This window comes from Lutjanus erythropterus, chromosome 24, assembly GCF_056507025.1.
Source record: "Lutjanus erythropterus isolate fLutEry1 chromosome 24, fLutEry1.hap2, whole genome shotgun sequence".
NCBI lineage: Eukaryota > Metazoa > Chordata > Actinopteri > Lutjaniformes > Lutjanidae > Lutjanus > Lutjanus erythropterus.
This window is the reverse complement of record NC_139340.1, coordinates 3,070,271-3,097,440: the sequence shown is the minus strand read 5'-3', so window position 1 is coordinate 3,097,440 and position 27,170 is coordinate 3,070,271. Positions and strand designations below refer to the sequence as shown.

Here is a 27,170-nt window from a genome sequence, read left to right as displayed (position 1 = left end):
CACTTTAAATTGACATTGTATATAATCCACAAAGTAAAATAATGATGAAACAACTACAGACACTTTGAATACTTTTTACTGTTACCTGTTTTGTCTCGGTGATTTTGCAGCTCAGATCACCGATTAGAAAATTCATCATCATTTATCACAGACAGTCTTAAATCAGTAACACTCATTTTACGTTGGGTTGGTCAAAAACTTCAGTGATGTCCACGTCTCTGTCATCATAGGACAGTGTCAGACAGACTTTATCATGTTTAAATCTGCTGTATGGAGTTTTATTGTTTAATGTGCAGTTTTCATGTTAGAATAAACGGCAGCATTAAGACCACATTTAGTCCATCAGTCATTTTCTGACATCATTCTTCTTCTCCTGCTTTATTTGCAGCAACAATGTTGTTTTTTGCCGTAATGTATTTAGTATACTTTCCACAACTCATAATTATAACAACTTGATCATTTTGACTTCAGTAAGTGGTTCGCGATCGCTTCATTTCATGCGGAAGAAGAGTCAAATGACGCAACAAACGCCCCTTTTATGTGAGCGCACACAGAGTCTGAAGACGAAAGCCTGGATTAACAAAGTGAGTTGATAACCACCGTAGTGATACTCGTTATCTCTGATTGCAGTTTTAGGCTTTGTCGATCCAGATCATACAAAGAAAGCCTGGCTGTGTTGAGCTTGCTTCGTAGTACAGCCCTCAGGAGCACTGCAAAAAAACGCAGCTTTGGCGATCACGTTGTCTGAAATCGCAATTTCGATCAGAAAACGATAAATCGTTCAGCCCTACTGCAGGGGACGTCTGCCTGTAAAATTCAAAAACAAAGTGAAAAGCAACTCTTAAAGGGACAGTTCACCCACAGTCAAAAATACAGATTTTCCCTCCAGCCTGTAGTGTTATTTATCCATCTGAGTATTTTTGGTGTGAGAGATCAGCTGTAGAAATGTCTGTCTTCTCTCCAATATAATACGACCAGATGGCGCTAGTCCTGTGGTACTCAAAGTGCCAAAAAATACTTTTGAAAAACTCAACAGCAATGTCTCTTCCCAGAAATCATGACTTGTTTGCTCAAATTTATCCAATTATGATAATTTCTGCAGTAAAGTCTATTGAAAAAACTTTCAAATCCACCAGAACTACTTTCTTTCTAATGGAAACTTACATGAAACTGTAATCAGGTCATGATTTTTGTAAAAAGACACTGATTTTAAATTTTTCAGTGCTTTGTGTACCACAAATCAAGAGCCATTACGTCCCATTATACTGGAGAGAAGGCCGACATCTCTACAGTAGATTTCTTCAAATCTCTGCAACTCACACCAAAAACATCCAGGTGAATAAACAACACGACACACTGGAGGAAAAATGTGTATTCTTGATTTTGGGGTGAACTGTCACTTTAAGCAACACTTTGAGGTAACACAGTGGTTCCCAAACTTAAATCCTTTTTTTTAAGAGTCATTTTCCCAATAGTTTTAAAGATTGTTTTAATGATTGATAATAATTATGGGTTGGAGGTCATGAACTTTTTTTTTTGTCAGAAAAAGTTTGGGAAACACTGAGCTAACAGATCATTCAACTTCAGTGCAAATCCTCTAAAACCTTTCACATATTATTTTGTATGTTTACGAATTTAAAGGAGCAGCATGTAAAATATATTCACCTGTGGAAGGTTTTAAATTTTTCAACCAAACCAGAGCGGATGATTACTGAATGGTGGAAAGAAAACAAGAAGTTTTTAGTGAGTTTTTTTTTTTGTCAAGTTTAAATTGTGTTTTACGAACAAGTTCATCTTATGTCTTGCAGCTCTTTAGCTCTTTTCTAGCGGCTCCCTGTTGAAACATTTTCATCTTTTGAATATTTTAAATTTAAATCCTGGACATATTTTACATACTGCTCCAGTCAATTTAAAATGTTCTGTATTCTCTGACATCAACTGGTAATATTTATCTTACACCAGAGAAGATGCTCCCTCTGTCAGTCATGGTTCAGGACGTCCTCTGATGAGGCTCCATATCTACAACCGTGAGACAAAGAAAAGTTTTAAAGGAACAGTTCACATTATTTATATGCTACTTATCTAAAGTCAGTGTGTCACAGTAACCAGCAGTTGACACACACAGTTTGTAGAAGCACAGAAGGAATCAACGAGTGCTGCAACTAACGATTATTTTGTTTGATTATCTGATTATAATTGATTAGCTGGTTGATCTATAGAATTTTTAAAAAAGAGAAAACCAATTGATCAATGCTTCTCAAACCTGAAGGTGACGTCTTCTTTTGTCCACAACCCAAATATATTCAGTTTACTGTCAGAGAAGAAGAAAGAAACCAGAAAATAATCACATTTGAGAAGCTAAAAACAGACAATTTGGACATTTTTACTTTAAAAATGCACTCAAGATGCATAATTGATTATCAAAATAGTTGCCAATTAATCTAATCATCAATGAACAATCAATTAATCAATTAACCATCTAAAACCAGCTAAGCAAAGTACTTTGGACAGAGTCAGCGACAAAATGCATTTAGCCACTTAAAAAAAAACAGACAGATAGTTTTATACTTTCTGTTCACTTTATCATCCATGTATGAGTCAGAATTTGCCATTATACAGTCACTATATTGTATAAATGATGCTTTTGATGTATTAATTCATCTTGGACGTTGGCATCCTGGCCACTAGAGGGCCTGCAAGGGAGAAGACGATCAGGGTCTCTTTCAGGGAGAGACATTTCTCCCTTTATGTGACCACTTGGTAAGTGAGTATGCAATGTCTCAGCATCAATACCTTCAGATTTCTGTGATAATGTTTGATAATAGTTGGGTAATGGTAGGCTTTAGACATTTTTTCAATTTTCAATTGAAATATAATTGAACATACATTTTATTGACCATGTGACTGCATATTAGCCTAGTTCTTGATGCTAACTTCTTGACACTTTAGCCAAGGCTTGGCTACTTCTATAAATAGCTTAAGACAGGGGTTCCCAACCTTTTTGTCACTGTGGTCTGTTCACAGGTGGTTCACAGGTGCACGGACCACAAGTTTTATTAATTAATTTATTTTTTCAATCATTATTAATTTTCGAACTTTATAGGCCTAATGGTTTAGGTTAAGAAGCACTTAAGAGGCACTTAAGAAATCTGTTCACCTTAGTATGTTACTAGACTATTTCTAGAATTGTTTGTCCTGTGCAATCACCTGTTGACTTTACACTTAATATAGCAGTGCCCGCTCAGTTTTCAAGATAATTTAATCTTTATTTAAAGCCTACAGGTAAATCTCATAATATACTTTATGACTGACCACTTTGTCACTTGACATCTTACTGATTAAAAGTGAGACCATTAATGAGTGAGGCCTATATTTATGTCAGGTGTCACGTAATGTGTATGTGGGTGTTAGGAATGCTTATGTTATATCTTTACAAATGAAGTGTCACTGACTTGTTTTCATGAGGTAATGATATGTTGGAAAACTGTGAAGTGAAGACGTATGTTTAGGGAAGTTACCTGGGGTCTCCAGTGCTGCTTAAAAACTATACCAGAATTCTGAGCTGGAATTCTGGTCACCAAAGGAGGTAAGTCCATCATACACTCAGCAGGACCAGGATGTCCCTGAGTATCTGCATGTGCATATAGCTGTATGGTATAGGTCTGCAATTCAGTCATTCTGTTGTTTCAAATCCAGTGTAGTCTATATAACAGTCTTGGATTCACAAAACACAAAATGTAGAACTCTATATTACATTATCTGTCAAGTTTTACATTATCTTTAAAAAAAAAAAAAAAGAAAAAAAAAGACCCACCTGAAAATGTAATAAATCTCCAATAATGTAATAAGGTATTACATTATCGGTAAAAATGTTATTACAATATCAGTCAGAATATTTTATTACATTATTGGTCAAGTTATTACATTATTGGGTTTTACTACAATTTCGATTGAGTTAAGTGCAATTTTTATTACATTTTCAGGCATTATTACATTTTCAGTAAATTATTATATTATTGGGTGCTACAGTTACAACAGTACTTCAATATATTGCCGTTTTCTTGCATGTTTTTCTTTTGTCTTATTACACAGAATACATATATATACATATACATATATATATATATATATATATATATATATATATATATATATATATACATATACATATATATATATATATATATATATATATATATATATATATAAAGAAAAAAATTTCTGCTTCTTAATTGTGAATGTTTTCTGGTTCATTGGAAAAGGCTCTCTGATGGCAAGGTGAAGCGGTGAAAACATTTCATTTTAGGTGGCTAAAATAAATTTTTGCTGAGCACCAAAAGCTGAATTCCATTTAGTTCCATTACATTGAAGAGAAGGCAGAAATCACTGCAGTACATTCTTAGCTTTCAGGCTGGTGACCAACTCTGCTTGTCAGAACTGGGGGCCGTTGTACCGCTGTATTTACAGTTCTATGTATAATAAGAATGAAGAGTAGAAAGTAGACTGACCTGAAGATTCGTCCATAGTTTCTCACACAGTGTGAAGACCAGAGCAGTCCACCTGGAACCATCTACAGTCAAACACAAAATAAATTCTGAGTTGTACACATTCAAACCAACCTCAGTATATATGATAAAACTGGATATTTGTACTACAATTATCTTTCATTCCAATGTGTTCTTGTTTTTTTAATCTTTCAGAAGAGACATCCTTAGCCAAGATTGTTTTTTCTTTTATTTTTACATACATTTTTTCATAGGAAAAACATAAAACTATATATTTTTTTTAATCTGAAAAATCTGTGCTTAAAAAACAAGAAGTAAAGTAAAAAATACACAATAGATACATTTACATACTCTAAAGACAAATGAGAGACTATAAAATATAATAACAACAACAATAATAATAATTGTTATCATCATCATCATCATCATCGTCATCATCATCACCATCATCATAACCGTAATAATAATACTTTTCTGATGGAATAACTATGGCCAGAATTCAATAACTCTTTATGACCTATAGACCCATTTACACACACATTATTTGTATCTAGGGAAGCACAATAAATACCGACTAAAACTGGTAAATTACTATTATTATTATTATTATTAAAATACAGCTGATACAAAAAAGTCAGAATTCTGAGATAAAAGTCATAATTGAGATCAAAAGTTGAAATTATTAGTCAAGTCAGATTCAGAGATGAAAGGCCCAAATTAATAGAAAATGTTATTGTATGTTTTTAAATTCGTAATTATGACTTACCATATGAATATTGTTTTTCTTTTACTTTTGTTTTTCTTTCCGCCGCCGTTTTAGCCAATGAGAAAACCCTTGATTTGCGGAACTCTCGTGAGATTTGCCTGTTATTGAGCACGCTGTGCAAATTAATTCTGTTTTGTAGTGTGGTTTTAAATGGTGACAACGGTGTGGTTATTAGAAAAAATAAGAAACGGGAAAAAAAAATTCGTCTGTGGTTTAAAACACTTGTTTAGGGGGAAAGGTCATGATTTGTCAAAGCAGTCATTCTCGCGAGATCTGACGCGGTCTAGGGTTCCCCTCCAGACAGGACCGTTCAACATTCGCTTTTGCTCGGTGCTAATGCACAGGTGGCGCTGGTTTACTCTGACAATAAAACAAGAAAACTTTTACAAAGGTGACATAAAACGACATGTGACTTCCTACAATAATCTCACAATTTTCACGTAATTTTCAATTTCAGCTTTAATTCGTTCATTCGGGCGGAATGACCGCTGTATAGTTTGTTTATCTGCCTGAACCCTACTGTACTCATGTGTTGTTAGCTTAGCTGTTAGCCACCTAGCAGCTATACTGTGTTTGTTTGTTTGTGTCAGTTCAGCCTTTGACTCACCTCAAAACTTATTTTTTTTCACATTGTTTCCCTCTGTTTGGTCTCGCTTTTCCGTTCGTGCTCCACGTGTCTTCATGAAGCAGGTTCATAACGAATTATCCGCTGAATTTGCAATATTTTCGGATGTGTCCTCCGATCACTTAGCAGACACCAAGCGAAGCCGCGGCTGGGTGACACGCCCACCCCCTCGGGTTCCTCGGGAACTTTTTCGCCGTTTGATTTTTGGCTGACCATGAGAGTGACAGAAATGAGAAATAACAATTGGTTTTGGCTGCAGAACCAATATATAACCAATAAATAAATATACAACTTAACAAATTAGTTTTCACTGTACCGCCTTCAAAATAAGAGTCCCCAACTTCCGTCTCTGCCAGCAGGTTGACAGTCACTTCAAAATATGAAAAGTTTATCGATCTTCAAAGGAACTGGAGAAAATTGTATGATCTTTGAGAATCGCTTTATTATACATAATGTTAGGTTTTTAGTTTTATAAGATAAATATAGCAATTAGAGCTTTCAATTTTAATTTAAATTGAATTTTAGATGATTAATTCTAAATATATATGTGTATATATGTACATATACATATATAAAAAAACACAAATGCAAAATAAACATATATAATATTTGCATAACTATTATGATCACATTGTTGTGTGGACTGTTTCCCCCCTTTTATTTATTTATTTACAAACTTTTTTTATAATCAAAGGGTTTTATGTAGAACACAGGGGTTCTACCACAAACATTTATATATTCCAAGAGTTTTATCTAAAATCCACCCAGGGGTTCTACAGAGAACCATTTTATACTCCAAGGGTTTTATATGAGCACAACCACGGGTTCAACTGAGGATCTTTTTATGTTCCAAGGATTCTATCTAGAACAGACTCAGGGGGTTCTATCGAGAACCTTTTTATTTTCCAAGAGTTTTATCTGAGAACCCTTTTATAATATGGCACAGAGAACCACTGACAAACTCTTGCCAAAGTTGTTTTACTCTTTCTTCCAAAAAGGGTTCTTTGGATGAAAAGGGTTGTTAATAGAAAAGAACCCTTGATAAACCCTTCCTTCAAAAAGAAATGTGTTCAGGAAGAACCCCGTTGGAACCTTTATTTCTGGGAGTGTTCCTCACCCTGCCCTTGTGACCCTGCTCTTCAGTTGAGCGTGACACCCAGAGAGCTCACAGCATGGGGTTTGCAAATGACATGATTTTGGGGGAAAAAATCTGATGAAATCCCCTTTCTTTTCCTCCCCCTCCTGCCTCCTCACCCGGCTCTACATTACACACATGAGTTAGCCGACAGTCCTCCCCTCACCAATTAACACCTACTTTATTATAACGTTGACTTCTCCCTAATGTTCTTGCATGTGTTTATGCACTATTACCTTGACGGATGCCTATTCCACGATTAGACATAATTGGCATATCAATATGCAAAACCTAAATGGATTAACCTTCTTTAAAACTAATGAGCACTTGGATGCCCAGCTGGGGAATGGACCAAAATTTGCATTTGTCATCTTTTTGGGGTGATGTGAGAATAAATAATTGAAGAGAGGCTGGGTATTGTCTTTCCTCGGGCTACTTAAGCTTAAAGTGACTGTACTGTTAAAAAAAGGAGGGGAATATGCAGATTTACTGTCTTAATGATGACCGTGGGCTCGCTGGTTTCACACATACAGTGTCTGAGGACAAAAATACAAAGAAGCTGTATCTCCGCTGAGGAAAGTGGATGGTTTTGATCAAAAAGGAACGAGCAAAGATGTAAATCTGCATGTGTTTGATTGAGAAGACAAACAGTGGCACTTCTGAGAGGATGTTAAGATCAGTGAAAGACTAAAACCTCCTCTTTTAAAAAGTTCAAGCCTAGGGTCAGTTTCACAAAGATGGACTTTGATGAGCTCCAACCATCCAGGTGGTGCTCTAAACTGTATAGTTAAGGCCTGAGGTGGGCGTGGACAAATGGCTTGGGCACCATTAGGAACCCAAATCCTCTGGCCAGTCGGATGAACAATCAGGCAGTGTCTTAGCTGATCAACAGTCATAGTCATTGCATAGAAAAAGTTAAAGAAATAGGGGTTAGTGAGTCTCTGCCCCCATCAAAGTGGGAGAACAACTCCACCAAATGGCCAGAGGTGGTGTATCCTGACATATACAAGTATCTTTCTGAATCTCCAGGTGATGTATTTCTGACATCTGTCACTTCTTAAGACACCAGGAGCCTATATAGTGTTGGGGGACTATGACTCCAGCACATCACTGCGCCATCTTTTAGATCAGCAGGTGTTACTGATTTGTATAACTCTGGAACAAGTTATTTAATCATTATAGTAAAGTATAAAGGTCAACTCCCAGATAAAATACTTACGAATGATTTAGGAAATCTGGTCTGCTCATCTTAAACTGTAAAGTGGACATAAGGAGTTGTGAGTTTATTGATTTAAGCCTAATGAAGTCTGACAACCACAAGAAAGACTTGCATGGTCACGCATTGCTTCATAGGTTCAAGCCTGAGTGAGTTTTAAAGACCAGAACTCAGAAGAAAGACTGAAAGATCTGAGAGGAACCCTTTCAGCACCAGTGCATTAGATTCTTATGAGGCTTAATAACTTTGAAAGGAAGGATTTGGAAGAAGACGACTTATGGGGTTCAATCTTTATGAGGTCTGGTGAATTTTGAAGGCCGGTGTCCAAAGATAAAAGAGAGTACCTCTGAGAAACAGAGCTGTCTGATCCAGCAGCTCAGGTTGCAAGAGGATAACGTGGGAGGTTGAGGTTTTATGACCCTTAGTGACTTTTGAAAGCCGGAGTCAGCTGTAGCGTATATTATGCCTACATTTATGTGTATATACATATACATGGTGATAAGAGGTTGTGTCACAGAGAGGTTATACATCCCCTCCCAATTGCTCCAAAGAGGAGCAAGCCTTTGTTTTTTCTTGAGAAAAAGTTGTCCTGTAATGTTCTCCTGTGTGTCTTCTCTCCCCACAACCACACCTCAAAAACTCTTGGATTATAAAAAAACCCCTTAGATTATAAAAAGGTTCTTGGTAGACCCCCAAGTGTTGTATTTAACATAATACTTCAATCAAATTATAGAGGTGTTATTTCAAAATGTGCTTACAATACATTAGTGCTGCACATAATCACTGTTTTCAGTGGTCATAGTCTATAAAATGTCAAAGAAAAGTGAAAACTGTTCATTAGAATCCCCCAGAGCCCAAAGTGAACAGTCCAAAACACAAAGACTCTTCATTTATTGTCATAAATGACAAAGAAAAGCAGCAAATCCTCACATTTAAGAAGCTGGAACCAACAACTGTTTGACATTTTACATTGATCAAAAATAGTTGGCAACTAATTTCATTTCAGTAGACTAATCCATTAATTGACTATTCACTGCAGCTCTGCAGGACAAAGTTAAAAATAAAAGCTAACAGTGTATTAATTACATTATTTTATTATTACATTCTAGTCATGTGTTTTAGTATAGAAAATAACAGTAACATTATATGGTTTACCTTTGTGGATTTTGTGAGGTCTGCATTTCTAACTTTATTCTAAACAGGCTCAGTAAACATTATTTATTTTCAGGTAGTGAATGTGAAATTTCTCTGAAACAGACAAACAGTGTCAAAAACATTGAGTGTAGCCCCACAGAGCTGCTGAAGATAATGAGATGACAGGTGTTTTTCTCTCAGTAAATAACAGACAACTTTTAAATTCCACATCGGTGGATTGAACCAGAGCTGATATTTTTCTGAGTAAAGCTTCACAGTCCTTCTCTCCGTTCACTGGCTGCTGGCGATGAGAGCCGACCCCAGAGTTTCTACGAAGCGATGAACGTCGCTGAAGGAGTTGTAGAGCGGCACCGGAGCGATTCGCAGCACACTGGGTTCCCTCATGTCGCACTGAAGAACAAAAGATCACAAGGTAATGATGAAGTTCATGAAAAGCTAAATCTGCTCTGTTACACTGGGATTTTTGTTTCAGTGTTGTCCATTTTTCACATTGATATCTGTGTTCTTAACCAATTTTATCTCTTATATCTGGGTTCTAAACAATTTTTAGCCCTTACATCTGGGTTCTTGACCATTTATAGCATTGATATCTGGGTTCTTCACAATTTTTTTGAATTGATTTCTGTGTTCTTAACCATCTTTAGCCCTTATTATTGGGTTCTTAACCATTTTTCACATTGATATCTGGGTTCTAAACCATTTTTAGTGTTGATATCTGGGTTCATAGCAATTTTCACCAGTTTTTAACAATTTTTAGTGTTGATGTCTGTGCTCTGACACTGATGTGTTTTTATATGTATTTAAAATGTGTATATTGGTTTTGTCTCAATAGACTTACAACTTCTGGATGCATATGGACAGAAAATTTGCGTGAAAAGGGCTTTTTAAAACAGTGAAATTGCCCAAATTTACAGTATTAAAATACTGCTTGTAAATCTTATGAGGTGCGCTTTTTATTCAGATTCAGACAACGTGATAAGGATACTTTAACATGCACTCACAGCGACCCCCCTCTTCTCCAGCTCCTGGAAGACCTTCCGGATGTGGACGGAGAAGCAGAGTGAGAGCTGACAGCCTCTCTGCTGAGGGTCCGAGGGCGTGATGATGCGGACATGAGGCTTGTGAGGCTGGGTGGGGTCCTCGGTGTAATAATGCTTGATCAGGTACTCCAGGTAACCTGTCAACAGCAGGGACTTCCTGCGCAGCGCCTGCATACTGGTCATGTTAAACACCTGGAAACATGAGAATGGGGTCAACATAAAGGACTGACACTGACTGCGTTGAAGTTTATTCACCGTTGCGCTGCAGTACCTCCAAACTGGCCTGCAGGGGGCAGACCAGCAGGATTGGCTGGTTGGACAGTCTGAAGCCGTTCACTCCGGGCTGCAGCTCCATCACTGAGAACACAGGAAAAAAAACACTGTTACAGTACGCAACAATGAAGACTAATGTGATAAAGTCCCCTCTAGAACAGGAAGTAACTAATTACAAATACTCAAATTACTGTAATTAAGTAGATTTTTGGTGAGTATATTCTCAAGACTGCCCTAATCACTGCTCTGGATGCACACACAACAACAGAAAAAAGGGGAGAGAGAGGGAGAAGGGGGAAAATATCACCTCCACCTGCCTCCCACCTTTTTTCTTCCTCCTTTTTCAACTTTATTTATTTGTGTGTGTGTGTATGTATATATATATGTATATATATATATATATATATATATATATGAATATTTTGTTCTGATTTGTTAGAAACTTATTATTCACTTATTATCCTGGCTGGGGTTGCAAACTAAGATGCCCGGTGTCAAAGAGATGAATAAAGGTAGAGGGAAAGGGGGAAAAAAAGAGAAAAAAAATTCTCCCCACAAGGACAGGACCCCTCCCTCTGGGTCTGGTTTCTGCTCTAGTTGGGTGATTGAATGACGAGGTGCATCCTCCAACAGCCAGCCTCCTCCCCAGGGTCTGGGGGCGGCTAAGAAAGGATGACCCCCCCATACAGTATTTAAAGCAAAAGTAAAAGATTAGCAAAAATCTGAATGGGGCAGGAAAAAAGGGAGAAAGGGGAAAAAGAAAGACGTACTAATAAGACGAATAAATAAAATGATAAAATTGCTGGATGCATGACTAGCCACCCATGCCAGGAGTCCCTCCCTCCTTTTATGCTTCCTCTTCTCCCTGTCTGTTCCCTTTTTAATTTACTTATTTAATTTATTTTATAAATTTTTTTATATTACTCCAGAGTGTGACCCTGTCTTCTCTATACATGGACTAATGTCCAGTCTGCAGAATAAAAGTTAAATTTTAAATTAAAGAAATGTCAAAAACACTGATTAATTTAGACATAAACATAACTTCTGTGTAAATATAAAGGTTTTACCTAGAACAGACAAATATGGAGAGAGTAAAATACCCAGGATACAACACTCCAGATGTAATATCCACTTGCGCCACAAGATGGCATCAAACAACAACCTTAAATTCATTTCACAGGCTTTTTCATTCACTGTTAAAGACAAACCAGCATCATGTTGCACAGCAGAGTGCATCTGTGTGTCATTTATAAAAGCACTGATTTCCTCTCACTGTTATTCATTTGGAAGCGAGTCTTCAGGTCGTGTCCCCACCATCCCATCAGCCTGCAGGAGACGATCACAGGAGAAGAACATGATCATTATACATTCATTATCTCTTCTCAGGGCTGGATTATCGTTATCAGTGCACATGTGATTGAGCAGAAAGAAGTATAGAGATTTCAACATTGATCAGAAAATTGAACCGGTTATATGATTCCAGTTCAGTGGTTCTCAATGGGAATACTAAAATAAAATTAATTTAATTTACAGACAGGATGTACTCACGCTGGTTTGATTGTGTCTTTATGTTTTTTGTGGATAAATGCTCCGGCTAGACCACCAGCACCTGAATTTAGATACTGTGAGAAGACAGTCAGTCATCACTTATTAATGTACGGTGTAGTTTACATGTGTTTATTTTAAAATATTCAGCCATGTGTGGAAAATTCTCCCTTTAAAAAAGCAGAAAGCAGCTGACCTTGTAGGAGCACCAACATGCAAAGTCGACTCCCCAGTCGTGCAGCTTCAGCTCGGCGTTTCCTGCAGCGTGGGCACAATCAAACCCCACATAACAGCCCTGAGAGACATTAAGGACAGGATTAATGGTTATATTGTCCTTATCGATGGATTTATTACAAAAAGGGGAAATGAATTTATTGGAGGATTTGATTCACAGTCTTGTATCTTTGCCTTTTCTTTAGTTTTATTCCTAAATCCCTCACGTCTTTATGTTACCTTCTTCTGGCCGGCCTCAGTGATGGCGGCCATGTTGAACAGCTGGCCGGTGTAATACTGAACCCCACTGAGCATCACCATGGCGATGGAGTCGCCCTCCTTCTCGATAACCTCCAGGATGTCCTCAGTTCTCAGAGTCTCTTCTCCCTGAGCAGCAGCCAGAGACACTGATCAGTTTCCAGGTGGTTCTCATGTGGTTTTCTGGGGAATTTAACCCTTCGTATTTATTGTACATACAAAAAGCTCACAGCAGAGAATAAAACTTTGTGTGTCAAGTGTGTGTTCCAGTACCGGTCTGGGTTTCAGCAGCAGCATGCTCTTCTGAGGGTCAAATCCTCGCAGTTGGATCTGAGACTCGACAGCGTACTGAGGACAGACATTAAAGAAAAGTTAAGAGTAAGATTCATGAAGGGTTTCTTCTTGTACGCGGTAATCACTCATGCATTCTGCTTATTCTCCAAGACCAATGGTGGCCAGTTTGACGACAGGGAATACAGTACTGAGGTGGTTTTCTTGCCTGGTTTCGCTCTTGAGTTAGCTGAGTTACCTAATTTGGTGAATAACTACACAGCTAACCGTGCTAACCAGCTATCAGCTGCTTTGTTACCTGATGCAATTGAAGTAAATAAAGGCCTGGGCTTCTATTTAAGGAAATATGGTAGCCTGCACTTCACTTTGCCAATAAAAACAAGTCAGTGACCCATTTTGGAACATGATTTGGAAATGTGTAACGTAGTAAAAAGGGTTGGTTTCCGAGCATAAAGATGAAAAAAAAAAAAATCCAGCGGCAAAGGGCAGATTTTATTGAAAAGTGGTGTTTTAGTGTCAGCATGTGGGACCTTGACCTGCACAGTAGAAACTAACACTTGTAGGGTCACTCACGTGGTCTGAGGGAAAGGCCTTGTCCTCTAGAAGGATTTTGTGGCGAGCTGCTGTGGGTTTGTAGAAGGAAAGCTGCAGAATAATGACATGAAATGACTGTTAGTGCTGAAGTTGATTATGATCACAAACATTAAGAAGTTTAACTGTCAACTTTTGACAAACTTTTGCATATAGAAGTGTGACTGCTTCTTACCATCAGAAGGTGTAAATTAACAGTCAGGCCGTTCATCAGTGCCACCTCCTCAGTTTTAGCTCCTGTAAGAAGAGATCCACCAGAGGTTGGAAGTAACAAAGTACAAATACTTAGTTACTGGACTTTTCATGTATCTCTACTTTACTTGAGTATTTCTTCCTCTGACAACTTTTGTGGAATAAATCGATGGAACAATAATCGATAGAAGAGACATTTCCTCTGAGGTTCTATTAGTGCATATCACACACAACAGATGTAACAAGATGTAACAAGACAAAAACAATGTAATGGACGTAACGAGATGAGTGCAACCTACTGGTGTATAAGATTTAACAGGATGAAAAATTACAAAACAAAGATGAAAAGGACATAAAAGATGAAAACAACCTGAAAGACAAAACAAGGTGAAAACATTGAAAAAGATAAAACAAAATGAAAATGACTGAAAAAAGACAAGCAGAAAAACGACAAAAGAAGACATTATGTAAAAGATTCGAGAAGACGACTAAAAAGACATAACAAGATGAAAATGTTGTAACAAGATGAAAAAGGATGAAACATGATGAAAAATGATGTAAAAGACACGAGAAGATGACATAATGGACACGTAGAGATGAAAACTACCTGAAGACATAACAAGATGAAACCGACAGAGAGGGAGACTCGGTCGTGGATCAAAGGTGAGGTTCAGTTAACTTCACACAGAAACTGTTGAAATGTAGAAATGTCCTTGTACCTGTAGCCTGTACTTTTTCACTTTTATTTGAGTAAAGAAGCTGAATCAGTACTTCTACTTTTTTTTTTTACATAAGCATCTGTACTTCTACTGCAGTAAAGACTGTGTGGACCACTGCAAAACCAACACAGAGTGTGTAGAGTATAGGTTGTGTGTGTAACTGTAGGTTTGTTTCAAGACCCTTCATGTGAACTTTGGACTCTACAAAAGTGCAGTGACCCGAACAAGCAGCTTCACAGAACAACGATGACAGAGTTGCAGGTACATTCTAAAGATACAGTTTGACTGATGCCGTACATCCTACATCTTACATCATTACTAGTAAAAGTATAAAATGGTTAACTGTTTAGATTTTTTTTTATAGTTTAAAAAGCCTTTAATATCAAGGTTTAAAACCACAAAAGAAAATTTCCCGCCTTTAATTAAAAACCTTGTACCAATAGTTCAATTTTGGAAAACGCTGCAGATTAAACACTACAAAAAATTATCTTTCTCCTGCAACTATTATATGTATTCCTGACGGCAGTGATTTATCTTCCCAAATCATTTTTTTCCACTCCATTGTTAACAACTTTATTTGGGACTACAAGACCCATAAAGTGTATATACAACACCTATGCAAATTCTAAAAGAGTGGAAGACAAACTCTACCTGACATCCTCTCTTATTACTGATATTACAGCATCATATTTTGGTTGGATGATTTATGAATACTGTACTGAGGTATGAATACTGTAAAACCTGAAGCAGCTTCTTATTCTGTGAAAATGTCATGTCCTTTGCACAAATGCTTCCAGATAAAAGAACATTTAAACAAAAAATCACCAAAGAAGGCTGACTGGATTTGATCCACACTGAGTCTTGTTCAGGGCTTGCTTGGACACACACCAAAACACACTGACAACACCTTATGAACACAATCAGTGACCAAATGGCTAAATTTTACCAGCATTGCAAGAGACACAATTAGACTCAGTAAACTTATCAGTAGATAAGTAAACCATCTCTTACCAACAACATTTGCCATGAGTTCCTCTATGTTGTTTTCAGCCCACGCCCAAGGTCGAGAGCCCTCTGTATGACCATGGACACCCCTGTAAAAAAGTTTATTTTATGAGCCATGACTAAACATTCATCTCTTATTGGAACCCATTAGATTCTACGTACGTTTTGGCCCATTTGTCCAGCTCCTCCTCCAGGTACTTCCTCGCCATTTTGGGCTGAAGCCCCAACGAGTTTCCCACAAGGTAGATGCAGTCTTTGGTGCCATCGACCAGCGAGAGGTCAGCTACAGAAACAAAATATAAGACTCATTTTCATATGATGAGATCATTTTCTCAGATGCAGAACATTGATGTGCAAATGACTCACAAGGAGGCAAATCTGCAATTTTGGGTACCAGGAATTCCTCCCTGAGGTGTTTCAGTTTGTCATGTTTGTCGAGGTACGCAGCCACTTCTGCAGAGGTCGGACTGCAGCCCAGCGAGGCTGAAACTCGCCTCAAAGCTTCTGCTGGAGACGCTGAGCCATCAAACGGGTCCATTACTGTGGAACTGTGACACTGCTGGCCTGCAGAGAGATGAATACACCACTTTTTTTAACATAAAATCCAATGCAGAAATCCATTTTACTTCTCTGTATGTCTCATGACATTTTCTGGCCTGTATCACTGTTTTTAAGTCCATTGATCTCAAGCTAGTTTAAGGTTGTCAAATGTGGCAATATATTGATAATTTATTGATACATTTTTACCATTAGAAAGGTTGAGGAAAAGATCCTGCTTTAGGTTACAACACAACACAATGTAATGTAACACAATGTAAGATAATGTAACTCAAAGCAACACAACATAAAGCAAAGCAAAGCAACGCAAAGCAACATAAAGCAACGCAACGCAAAGCAATGCAATGGAATGCAACGAAAAGCAACACAAAGCAAAGCAACGCAGAGCAATGTAAAGCAACACAGTGTAATGCAGCATATTATAATACAGTGTAATCGAATGTAATGCAACGCAATCATAACGTTTATAACTTTATAACTTTGTAACACAGCACAGTGTATCACAAGGCAGCCAGTGTGATGTGATGCAGCGTGATGCAGCGTAATGCAGCACAGTGTAACGCAGTACAGTGTAACTCAGTGTAGCACAATGCAATGTGACGCAACACAATATTGCTTGACACAACGTAACAAAATGCAGTGTAATGTAACAATGCAATGCAATACAATGTAAAACAGTGTTTTAGGGAATTTTCCAGTGTTAGGTATCATACTAAGTCCCTGGAGTCATTGAGAGGCCTGCACTAACTTTTAACAGACATACTGTCTCTCTTCTAGACAGTAGATGCAGCTGTCTTCTCGTTTCAGAGAAACAAGGGAACAACCTGATAGTGTTGCCATGGCGGCTGAGGTCAGAGAGGTGTTTGTCTCTGAACGGAGAAGACGTAACTGCAATCTGGTTTGGATAACACTGACACTGAGCTCAGGGGAGCAAAGGCTGCTGAGCTGTGGTCAGACCTTGTGTATTCATACTTCATGTGTTTGTGTGTTACAGACCAATAGGCTAATTCTATACGCTGTAAATTTGTAGGGTCTGATTTTATTTCGGTATAAGTTCATCATGACCTCATCTGTGAATGTTTAAAGACCATCCAGGAGGACTGAAACTCCAGAATGAAGAGAACATCAGGACAGAGCGTGTACTGATTATTTCTTCATTCTCCTTGGTCAAGTATTATTAAACCAGTTTCAGCATAAGACATACAACAAACATATATACATTTATAATTGTCTTCATAATAGCCATCCAAATAATGTTTATTATGATGATCAAAATGCTCCCAAATCTATTAAAGTAACAAACAAGACAAGTCTTACACTAAAATACACACTCTGGAGTTTGAGTTCAATGACTGCTTGTCTCACTGCCAACCAAACTCCATTCACATTTTGCTCAATTTAACAGCTATGAACATCTACTCCTTCTAAAAGATTATTAATGAGGTCTTACGACTCATAAACAGACACTTGCTCATGAAGTGGACATTCAGCATTAATTTTAAGTCTAGTTAACATGAAACAGGCAAACAAAAACAGAAATTCCAGCCCAGAATTTAAATTTAAAGCCAGTTTTTCAAAATAGCATGTGTCCTTGACGAATCATGATCATTTTATGAATCAGTACAGTAATTATGTTAGATTCTGTATTTAAGCAATACACTGAAATTATTTGCCTGCTGTTAACAGAGCACCCAAAATACATTTTAACTAGTGTTATCTAGTTGTAGTTACATATTTATGTGCACATTTGGAAATATAGCTCATATTGTACTCTATATTCTACATGAAATATGAAAAGAAAAGTCACACCTAAAATCTAAGTTAAAATAGCCTAATTTTAGTTTAAAACCTGTCTACTAACTCTTATTAATTACAATTGTCTGTTTTTATATAAACACTTCTTATAGCAGTGTAATTTGTCTTAGAAATTCAGTTATATTGATTTTATTTGAAAATGCACAGTCCATTATGTAGTTTTACTCAACTATGTCAACACCAGCCCAGTTTTACACAATCCATTGATCAATTAAATGCTTTGGTTAACCTTGAAAATCATCTAGTTTGCTCTCAAAATTCAAATGCAAGACTATTAATTCATTTTTCCACAGAGTGAAACCTGCATTATACTGAACGATGTAACTCACAGCTGGCAGATGAGCTCTCTCTCCACAGACAGCAGTCAGACTGAGCAGATCCTCCGTTCTGGAAATGCTCTTTAACCTCTTTGTATTGAGCCTCAGGTTAATCATTACCAAGATAAAATCAGTTCAGCGTCAACACTTTATGGATCTGACTGTTTCCTGGCATTGTCCTTTCATGCAACAGGAAGAAGATAGTGAGTTCCCCATTTTTCATGGTTTCTCTTTCGAGAGTGTAAATCCAAACGGGCAGCATGTTGCACGTGTTCAGAGCCAGACTGCTGAACATGTGGTTTTCAAGACCATGTGCATGACACCAGATGTCGCTGTGCTGCTCTAACAGCCTCCTCTCTGCTGGTTTCAGTCTGTCCACCAGTTGATGGAATTTGGCCCTGGGGTTTTACTCCTATTCAGAAACAAAGAGCATCAGTGACGTTCAGCACTGATGTTGGGTGATGAGTGTGAAGGAATTTTCATCCTTTGGGCGAAAAGTAAAATGACCAGGTCACGTTTGGGGTCAGCGATAAATCCTACACTGTCAAAAGAGAATTGTTGGACCAACTTTTTGTTTAACTCTAGATAATCCATAGACCTTGTGAGCAATTTCATGTAGGAACTACTTTCTTTCTGGTAGATTCTACAACTGTCTCAAAGTGTTCTCAATTGTCTCAATTGTCTTAAAGCATTCTCACTTGTCTCAAAGCGTTCTCAATTGTCTCAATTGTCTTAAAGCATACTCAATAGTCTCAAAGTGTTCTCAGTTGTCTCAATTGTCTTAAAGCATACTCAATAGTCTCAAAGTGTTCTCAGTTGTCTCAAGATGTTCTCAATTGTCCCAGAGTGTTCTCACTTGTCTCAAAGCGTTCCAATGACTCAACTTCAATGAAATTAATTTTATGGTGCACAGTGGAAACTTGAAGTTACATGACAGTGATGAAAAGTCTCTCCTGCACGCCATTTTTCATCATATTGCCACTAGATGGCAGCAAAGTATTGTCAGTCTTGGAGGTGAGGGGTAGAATATGTTTAACTGCAGTATAAATCCACTTTACAGAATAAATATTGCAGACAAGGTACATCCATGGGGACATAAACCATATATCATGTGTAGCTGCAGAGGTTGTGTGTGGTAAAAATGAAAGCAAATGTGTATTTCAATATGTGGAATCAAGTTGCGGAATTGTCTTGGGAACAGTTTAAACTGTTGATGAAGTATTATTCAATAAAAAATAATTATAGAGATCAAATAATTAGACAATACATATTTAATGAATGAAAATTATGTTTTGTGGACTGTTATTAGTTGTTGTTTTGTTTTGTTCACTAAGTCATTGCAGAGTATTTACAACAGCATCAATGTTTTCTATTCATCTGAGGAAAGTAATACAAGATGTTTTTATTTTCTCCTCTGTTTTACAATGATTGAATCCATATTTTGTTTGAAGTTTGTTTGAGAAAAGAAAATACTTTATAATATTATAATGTTTTTTTACTTCAAAGACTTGATGTTTGTCAGTTTACCAGAGTTTCATTGTACTCTATTACTGTAATTTTCTTTTAAGGGCCTCCAGTGTGAGTTTATGTTGCTGTGATCATAAATCTGTTTAGCAAATGAATTATACAGCATTTCTGTAGCAATATTAACGCACAATCTCCCTAAAATCTGCAGGTCTGTTGTTTTTAAGAAGAACTTTCTGATAAAACTGAAGTTTTCTTCTTCTTCTTCTTCTTCTTCTTCTTCTTCTTCTTCTTCTTCTTCTTCTTCTTCTTCTGTGTCACTATTCCTCCTCACAGCCACTAAGCCGTCTTCTTTCATTTCATCACATTAGCTGTGGCTCCCTCTCCTGCTGAAGGTGATATTTTCCGTCCACACTAAATCAAACTGTGCAGGAATCTAAAATAACACACACACATACTCACACATAAACACACAATGTAATTTTTCATGATGTTTTTCTCTAAAAACAAATGAAACAAGCCAATCAGAATCTAGTACAAAGGTGATGAGTGGTGTTTTTAATTACCCATATTTTTTTTTCACCTGACATTGTATCAGTGACACCTCACTGTTTGGGAAATGTCTCATAATCGGACTTGACAGAGTGAGAAAAGCCGACGTGGAAGGTTTAGAGGTTGTGCCGTCCTCTGACCTACAGTATGGAGGTGTAACCATCCCTCAGTGAGGCACAGCAGCTTGTGTTTTGACTCAAAGTGAGGCCAGAGCTTCAGCTTCTGAGAAATAGCATTTGTCTCGTCTCAGCCCAAGACTAATTTGAGCTCAACTGAAGATCTTTTAAAGTTTTTTGTCTCACTGCACCGATCTTGACTTTGTCTTAAATAATTGAGCTATAAAAAATAACTCTAAATGAGATCTTAAATCTGTCCCAGTGGTCAAATTCAAGTTCAAAATAAGTCTCCTAGACATAGATGAGCTCAAACATTTTAAGACCTATATTAGTCTTTGGCCATTTTCACATACTTCTTAAATTTGGCTCCTGGGAAATAACCTTTGTCTGGTCTCAGCCTAAGACCAACTGATGATCTTAAATGTTGTTTTTTGTCTCACTGCACTGATCTCAAATTTGTCTTAAATAATCAGCTCTTGAGATTACAGTGAGATTTAAAAGAAAACTTTGCTGTCATAAATGAGATCTTAAATTTGGCTCAGTTGAGCTCAGGAAAACACCTACTGCTTTTTAGCTCCATTATTTTCTCCTGATGAGGGGTTTAGAGTAAGAAATTAGAATTACAATTATTTCTTATAAGACGAAGAAAAGACGATTGCGAGAATCAACATTTTCCTCTCAGTCTGACTATCGTTTTAAGACTGACTTGAAAAACTGTGAGGCCACACTTCAATGGAATTATTTCATTTCTAAAACCGGGGACCCAAGAAGATTCCTTGAAGAGCCTCCTCAAAAAATCATAAAATCTGACAGTACTGAACCTCAACCTGGTCTTTTATGTGTGCTCCATTGTCTGTTTATGCTTCATGTAGCTGCTCCTGCACATATGTGCCTTTAAACTGTACATGTTCCTGATAAATCCACTCTTAAACCTTCACCTGTGTTGTAAAAAACTAAACTGCTCACCTCAGACATGACCCGCAGGAAAACTCAGTAAGGAGAGCCCTGTAGGTCAAGCTGATTGACCTCTGACCCCTCCCACCCCGCCGTCTGAGTTTACAGACACTGGATGATCATTTTAAGGTCATAATTGTTTATTTCGAAATAAATTTGCCGCGTTTTAGACATTTCTGCTTCCCGCAAGAGCTGGAAACAATAACTGTTAATTAGCTTGTTGTAACCTCTCCAAGACAAGCTGACATAATCAAAGCAGCCAGTTTTAATCGGACCGCACTCTTAAAAATGATTTGTCATTTTAAATTCATCCAGGCAGCACATATTTGAGCCATTTTCCAGCTCAACACATGTAAAGAAAACATATCTAGAATGCATGTGTGGTTAAAAGCACGCCATGTTTGGAGGGAACACAAGTCAGTGTTTTGAGAAGCAAAGCACGCAGACGTGTTAAAAGTGACTGAGGGGTTTTAATAGTGCAGAAAAAATATGGCTGCAAGATGTTTGTGGGCATTGTAGCTGCTGACATGCCTCTTGCATGTTCTTCTCTTGTTTTTTTCTCACAGTAGAGGAGGATGTGTGACATCTGGAAGCACTCAGGGGGCAGGACTGAAACTTCCCCCCTTGTCGTTTCTCAGGGCACAAACATCAAAGGAGAGAGGGGGCAGATAATGTCTCCTCTCCTGAGGAGCCACCAGCACTGAAGTCTTATACCAGGGAGGTTCTCGAGAGTCTAATGTGGGCGACACAGCTTCTGGACACATGTAGGACAGGTGTGAAAGGGCTCAGTTACAGGACAAACCAGGGTTTTAGTGTAGGAGCAACAGGGAGGATGACAGGGAACTGAGGCCTGAGTCAATTTTCAGATTTTAGTTTCAGTCTCCTGAGTGTTGGATGAGGTTTCTTGTTCATGCTTTTAATGCCACTGGTTGTATTACACCACTGAGGATAATGCTGCAAGTATTTTAAAAATTTTAAAGGTCCAACGATAAAATATACCTAAGTATGTTTTAATTATCTACAGCATTCAATCCCAAACACTGGGTCGTGACCTTCAGTTGGGTCACTGGAGATTTTATTTGGGTCACCAAATGAATAAAAGACTATGGAAGCTGCACTGTAAAATTTAAGAACACCTTTTACAAAGCATTTAAAATGTATTTATATATAAATATATGTTTTAATATATTGTTCCACTAATGAGAGGAAAAAATGAGAGCCTGTTAAATCAGCCTAACTGCACTTATTTTGTCTAATTTATGAAGCAGACTAAAATGTGATGCACTGTAAAAAGAAAAAGTTGAGAAAACTTTTAAGGCAACTTACTTCAGTAGATTTTGAGTTTTGAGCTCAACTCAAACTTAAGTTTTACCAACCAATAATGTTTTGTTGAGGTAATTTTCTTCTTAAACTGTGAGTTTAGAAACCCCTAAAAAAAATTTTTTAAATTGAGGAAACATGTTGAAGTGAAAGTGATTAATGGTTACTATTATTAGTTTGTTACAATATGTGGTTGTTAAAATAAGATGCTCTGAAATTTTGAGTGGTCTCAACTTTTTTAAGGTTTTTTTTGATGAGAAGAAATAAAAGCACGAGCCTAAATGCACTCATTTAACATGTCTATATACACGCATCGAAATAATATAAGGTAATGTGGAAATGGCAGAAAAAAGTGGGTCCCCAGAAAAAAAAAATAGTTTGGGAAACACTGATCTAGAGAGTACTTTTCATATTCTCACAGACACCACAGGTTCTCCTCTACACACTTGGTTGGCGAGGGTGAGGCAAGGTGTTTGTAATCTGCACGCTCACTTCTCAATGCCACTAAATCCTACACACTGCTCCTTTAACCTCAGGACCCTTCATCTGAGTCAGGCAGAAGATGGAAGATGGATGTACGGATGAAAAAGTGGTCCAGATTTTTATACATATTGTATCATAAATTGAAATAAATGGTACATGTATAAATGTATCTACTGGTACATATATGTTGGTACTGGGTAACAAGATGGAATAAGGGGGTAACAACTGGTAATCTTACAAAGAAATGATACCGTAGTTATTTTTTTTTTTAACTGACATGATTCAAACATTTAATGTCTCAGGTCCGAGTCTGAAAACTGAAGGTCTGATGGGTTCTCACAGCACTGAAGTGGAGTCTGAATGAAAAGGCGAGCGCAGAACACCTGCTGCTCCTCTCAGCTCTTTTATTTAGTGGAAAGGTATGTCTTTTTGTCTCCGTGGCCTCCAGCACCTGATATTTACTCCGCACTCGGGAGGCCGGCCTTCTCTGTTTCAGCTCTGCAGGTTCTCGCTTCCCCCTGCAGTGAAATCATCTCCGTCACAAACTGTTTTCAGTCACATGAAGAGATAATGACCTGAGTGAACAGATTAGGCCCCTACAGAGGTTAGTCTTTAGAGGAGTTTTCCTTTGTTTTGGATTTGGAAAATGTGTCATTTGCTGTAAAACGTTTTTTGGAAATGTTGAGTCTGGTGTTTAGAATTTTAGTTTAGTGAATATGAAATTAAGTACAATTTTGTTTGTTTGGTATTTGGTTGAACAAATGGGTAAAGATAAACTGTTGCTTTCTTATATGCTTTCAATATTGTTTGCTTTGTCTCCCTGCAGTGCCCTCTAGGATGCCCTTATAGTGGACAACATGTGGTGAAGTGCCCTGTAACTGGACAAAAAAGTGTCCTGTAAGATATCTTCTAGTGGACAAAATGTGGTAAAGGGCCTTCCAGTGTCCTTTCAGTGGACAAAATGTGCTAAAGTTCGTTCTGGGGTGTCCTTCCAGTGGACAAAATGATGTAAAATATGCTATATGGTGCCTTACACTGAACAAAATGTGGTAAAGTATCCACTACGATGGCTTTCAATGGTCAACATGTGGTGAGGTGCCCTCTAGAGTGGTCTTCCAGTGGATAAAAGGTGGTAAAGTGTCTGATAAGGTGCCTTTCAGCAGGCAAAACGTGCAAACACACCTGATTCAAATGATCAGCTCATCATCAAGCTTCTGCAGAGGCTTGATAATGAGCTGATCATCTGAATCAGGTGTGTTGGAGCAGGGAAACATCTAAAACATGCAGGGCAGGGGTCCCTCGGGACCAGGATTGGGAAACACTGCTCTAGGATGTCCTTCCAGTGGACAAAATACTGTAAAATGCCCTATATGGTACCTTACCCTGAACAAAATGTGGTAAAGTGCCCTCTAGGGTGCTTTTCAATGGACAACATGTGGTGAAGTACTCTATAAGGTGTCCTTACAGTGGACAAAAGGTGGTAAAGTGCCCTGTAGAGAGTCCCTCTAGTGGATAACATGTGGCTAAGAACCCAGGGTGCATTTCAGCATGTTGAATAAAGCCTTTCATACACATGTCCTCCACTGTTAATAATTCATTTCATGTGCATCACGTTATTCTCGTGTTTCTCTAAAATGAAGCCTGACTGGACGCCCTCTTCCTCTCCAGCTGCTGACATGCTGTGAGTGTATACATAGTGAGTACATACAGCTGCAGAAGACTGTCTGTATATACAATGTACTTATGTTTAAAGTCTGCTGTACAAATGTCTCAACTGTCAGTAGAAGTCCGGAGTGAAAGTTTGATTTTTTTATTCATTTATTTTTCTTTTTAGACCAGATTTATTTGAGTCATTGATTTGCAGAACTGCAGGAAAATGCAGAAAATATTTCAAGATGAGTCAGTGATTTGGCTGACGATAATAAGGAGTTTGGGCTGTTGTGGAAACATGAGATGTCAACATGTGGCACCAGCACAAGCTCTCTGGAGTGGATCTGATGATTTTCAGGATTTTCAGATCTGTGTCTTATGGTTTCCACTCACAGTTCTTGAAGCTCAGAAGCACACAAACTGTAATAAAGGCTGATGAAGCTTTGGAAATGCTGCTGACAAGATCCAAGCTTCCATTAGGACGGTTGGGATCAAGGGCATAGGTTTTGTTTCATCATTGTGGGGAGGCACATAATAAGAAGAGGTCCAACCCCAGGACATTTTGAGCGTCCAACACTTCATTCCCTGCATTCTGGTCATTTTTGCATGCTCAAAATTATTTATTTTCTGTACTGAAGCTTACTGCAAAAAAAAAAAAATCTGCTCTGTTGCACTGAATTTGTAATAAAGGAGAAAACCTGCTCATCTTGCTGCCGTCTGGCAAGAGATATAAAAGTATCCACTGTTGCGTAGGCAGACAACAGAACAGCTTCTTTCCTGAGGCTTTGAGACGTGTAAATTCATCCTCTGCACTCCACCACAAATAATAGTTATTTTTATAACCTTTTATTTAATGAAAGATTGAAAGGTCAGTAGTTGCTTTAGGCCCCAACCTAAAAAGAGACCCATAAAACCCCTCATACACTTATTTTTTATCAAGTTTTTTCTTTCTTTTTTGCTTTTTGTTAATTACTTATGTCTTGCTAAAAATCCTTTCACTAAAACTGCGTCAGTGGTATACAGACTGTTGAAAAATGAATGAAAGCTACTCCAGCAGTGTTAAAAAAGGAGGAAGCCTTTCCATCCTACTGCTGTCTGACAAGAGATACAGAGGTGTCATCTCCCACTGGCTTTTATGCCTACCAAAGTTGAAGTTGGGGGTGCAGTGACCCCTCAGTCTTGGGGCAAAGTAGGAAAAATGCAGTTGCAAAATAGCCATAGACTAATACATTTAATTGACATTTGACAGGAAAGGAAAATAAAGTCATGTTGCTATTTCATTTTCATGTAAGCTGGTGTGTGTTTTGTTGCTCTTATGTGTTACAGGCTGAGTGCACTGAGTGTTTAATTAAAGCATGAATCCAAAGTGCCTTGAATTCAAGCACCTCGATCATTAATGCACTTAATACAATAACTTTTGTCTCTACTATCTGACTGAGAAACACAAAACGATGTCTGTGTGAAATCACTTCAAAATATTAAACAATGCAGATGCAAATTGTGCGCTGCGCTGGAGGGACAAAACCTGATGGATTGAGACATTTGAAATATCAGACAACATTCCAGGTGAAGCCCAAAGTTTCAAGAACAGCGAATTCATACTTTGTCCAAAACACATCTGATGAAATACCACAGCATCCGATGGTTTTACCTTCAGCAGTTGGCTAAAGTGCTCCTCACCAAAGAAAGACCCCAAAATATCCCGAAGAATCCACAAAACCCAAGAGTTTTACTTTCTAACTTTCAGTGATCATTAACTTTATTCAGCCTGTTATGTTAACCATTGAAGTGCACACTGAAGGAGCCCTCATTATAATGCTGATTAATGTTGAAATGATGTTCTTCTGCCTCACTTATAATTATTAACAACACCAGATAATAGACTAAAGTGGTCATCTGGTTATAATGTGTCATTTTTGAGAAAATATTAATCCCTAGGGGGAATAAAAGGGGATTTAGAGGGGCCCATGCCTGTCTTTGCCTTTGGCCCTAAAATAACTAAATCCGGCCCTGCATGTGATGTCGATGGAGCTCCGTTTGTCTCGCAGATCACAAGAGATTCCACCTATGAGAACAGACTCCTCAGCGGTTTGCTGCCCCCTCCCTCCTCTCTTGTTGTCATCTTGTTCCCCCCACACAGGAAAGCCGCAGTCTCCTGCGAGCGCAAATTTAAGCTGTTTTCCTCTAATTATCGGGAGCGGAGGGATAAGTGCAGTTTGCGCCACTTTCGCACCGTTTCTCCAAGCTTTCAATGGGACCGGACGACTGAAGCCAGCCTGTTGCATCTCTTCAACCCGGAGCTGCAGCCATGGACTGTTGCGCGTTTGGATCGATGCGCCTGCTGTTCTCTGGCTTTTTACGCATGGCGTTGCTGTGGATCGTGCAACTAGGAGCGTTTGCGCAACAAGGTAG

The 27,170-nt window shown here is 38.0% G+C and overlaps 2 protein-coding genes and 1 long non-coding RNA gene across 3 annotated transcripts in view; 1 reads left to right on the top strand and 2 right to left on the bottom strand.

Annotated features, from left to right (window-relative positions):
• Positions 1-790: 790 nt before the first annotated feature.
• LOC146304522 (uncharacterized) lies at positions 791-2,515 on the bottom strand. Its single transcript, XR_014769313.1, has 3 exons — positions 2,264-2,515; positions 1,958-2,019; positions 791-807 (listed from the first exon to the last, which is right to left on the bottom strand). It is a non-coding gene; the product is annotated as an uncharacterized LOC146304522 (long non-coding RNA).
• Positions 2,516-9,612: 7,097 nt separating this feature from the next.
• On the bottom strand, positions 9,613-16,093 carry kynu (kynureninase). The gene is made up of 13 exons (XM_084714000.1): positions 15,896-16,093; positions 15,692-15,812; positions 15,536-15,618; positions 13,789-13,850; positions 13,596-13,667; positions 13,005-13,079; positions 12,714-12,860; positions 12,457-12,555; positions 12,264-12,337; positions 11,989-12,041; positions 10,714-10,799; positions 10,404-10,634; positions 9,613-9,792 (listed from the first exon to the last, which is right to left on the bottom strand). The coding sequence occupies exons 1-13, from the start codon at positions 16,065-16,067 to the stop codon at positions 9,673-9,675; spliced, it is 1,395 nt and encodes a 464-aa protein (XP_084570126.1). The 5' UTR covers positions 16,068-16,093; the 3' UTR covers positions 9,613-9,672.
• A 10,736-nt stretch (positions 16,094-26,829) lies between these two features.
• LOC146304519 (von Willebrand factor D and EGF domain-containing protein) overlaps positions 26,830-27,170 on the top strand; it is a 37,203-nt gene continuing 36,862 nt past the window's right edge. The window contains exon 1 of the mRNA XM_084713850.1: positions 26,830-27,166. Coding sequence (XP_084569976.1) covers positions 27,067-27,166 — 100 coding nt within the window. The 5' untranslated portion in view covers positions 26,830-27,066. The remainder of the gene's footprint in view (positions 27,167-27,170) is intronic.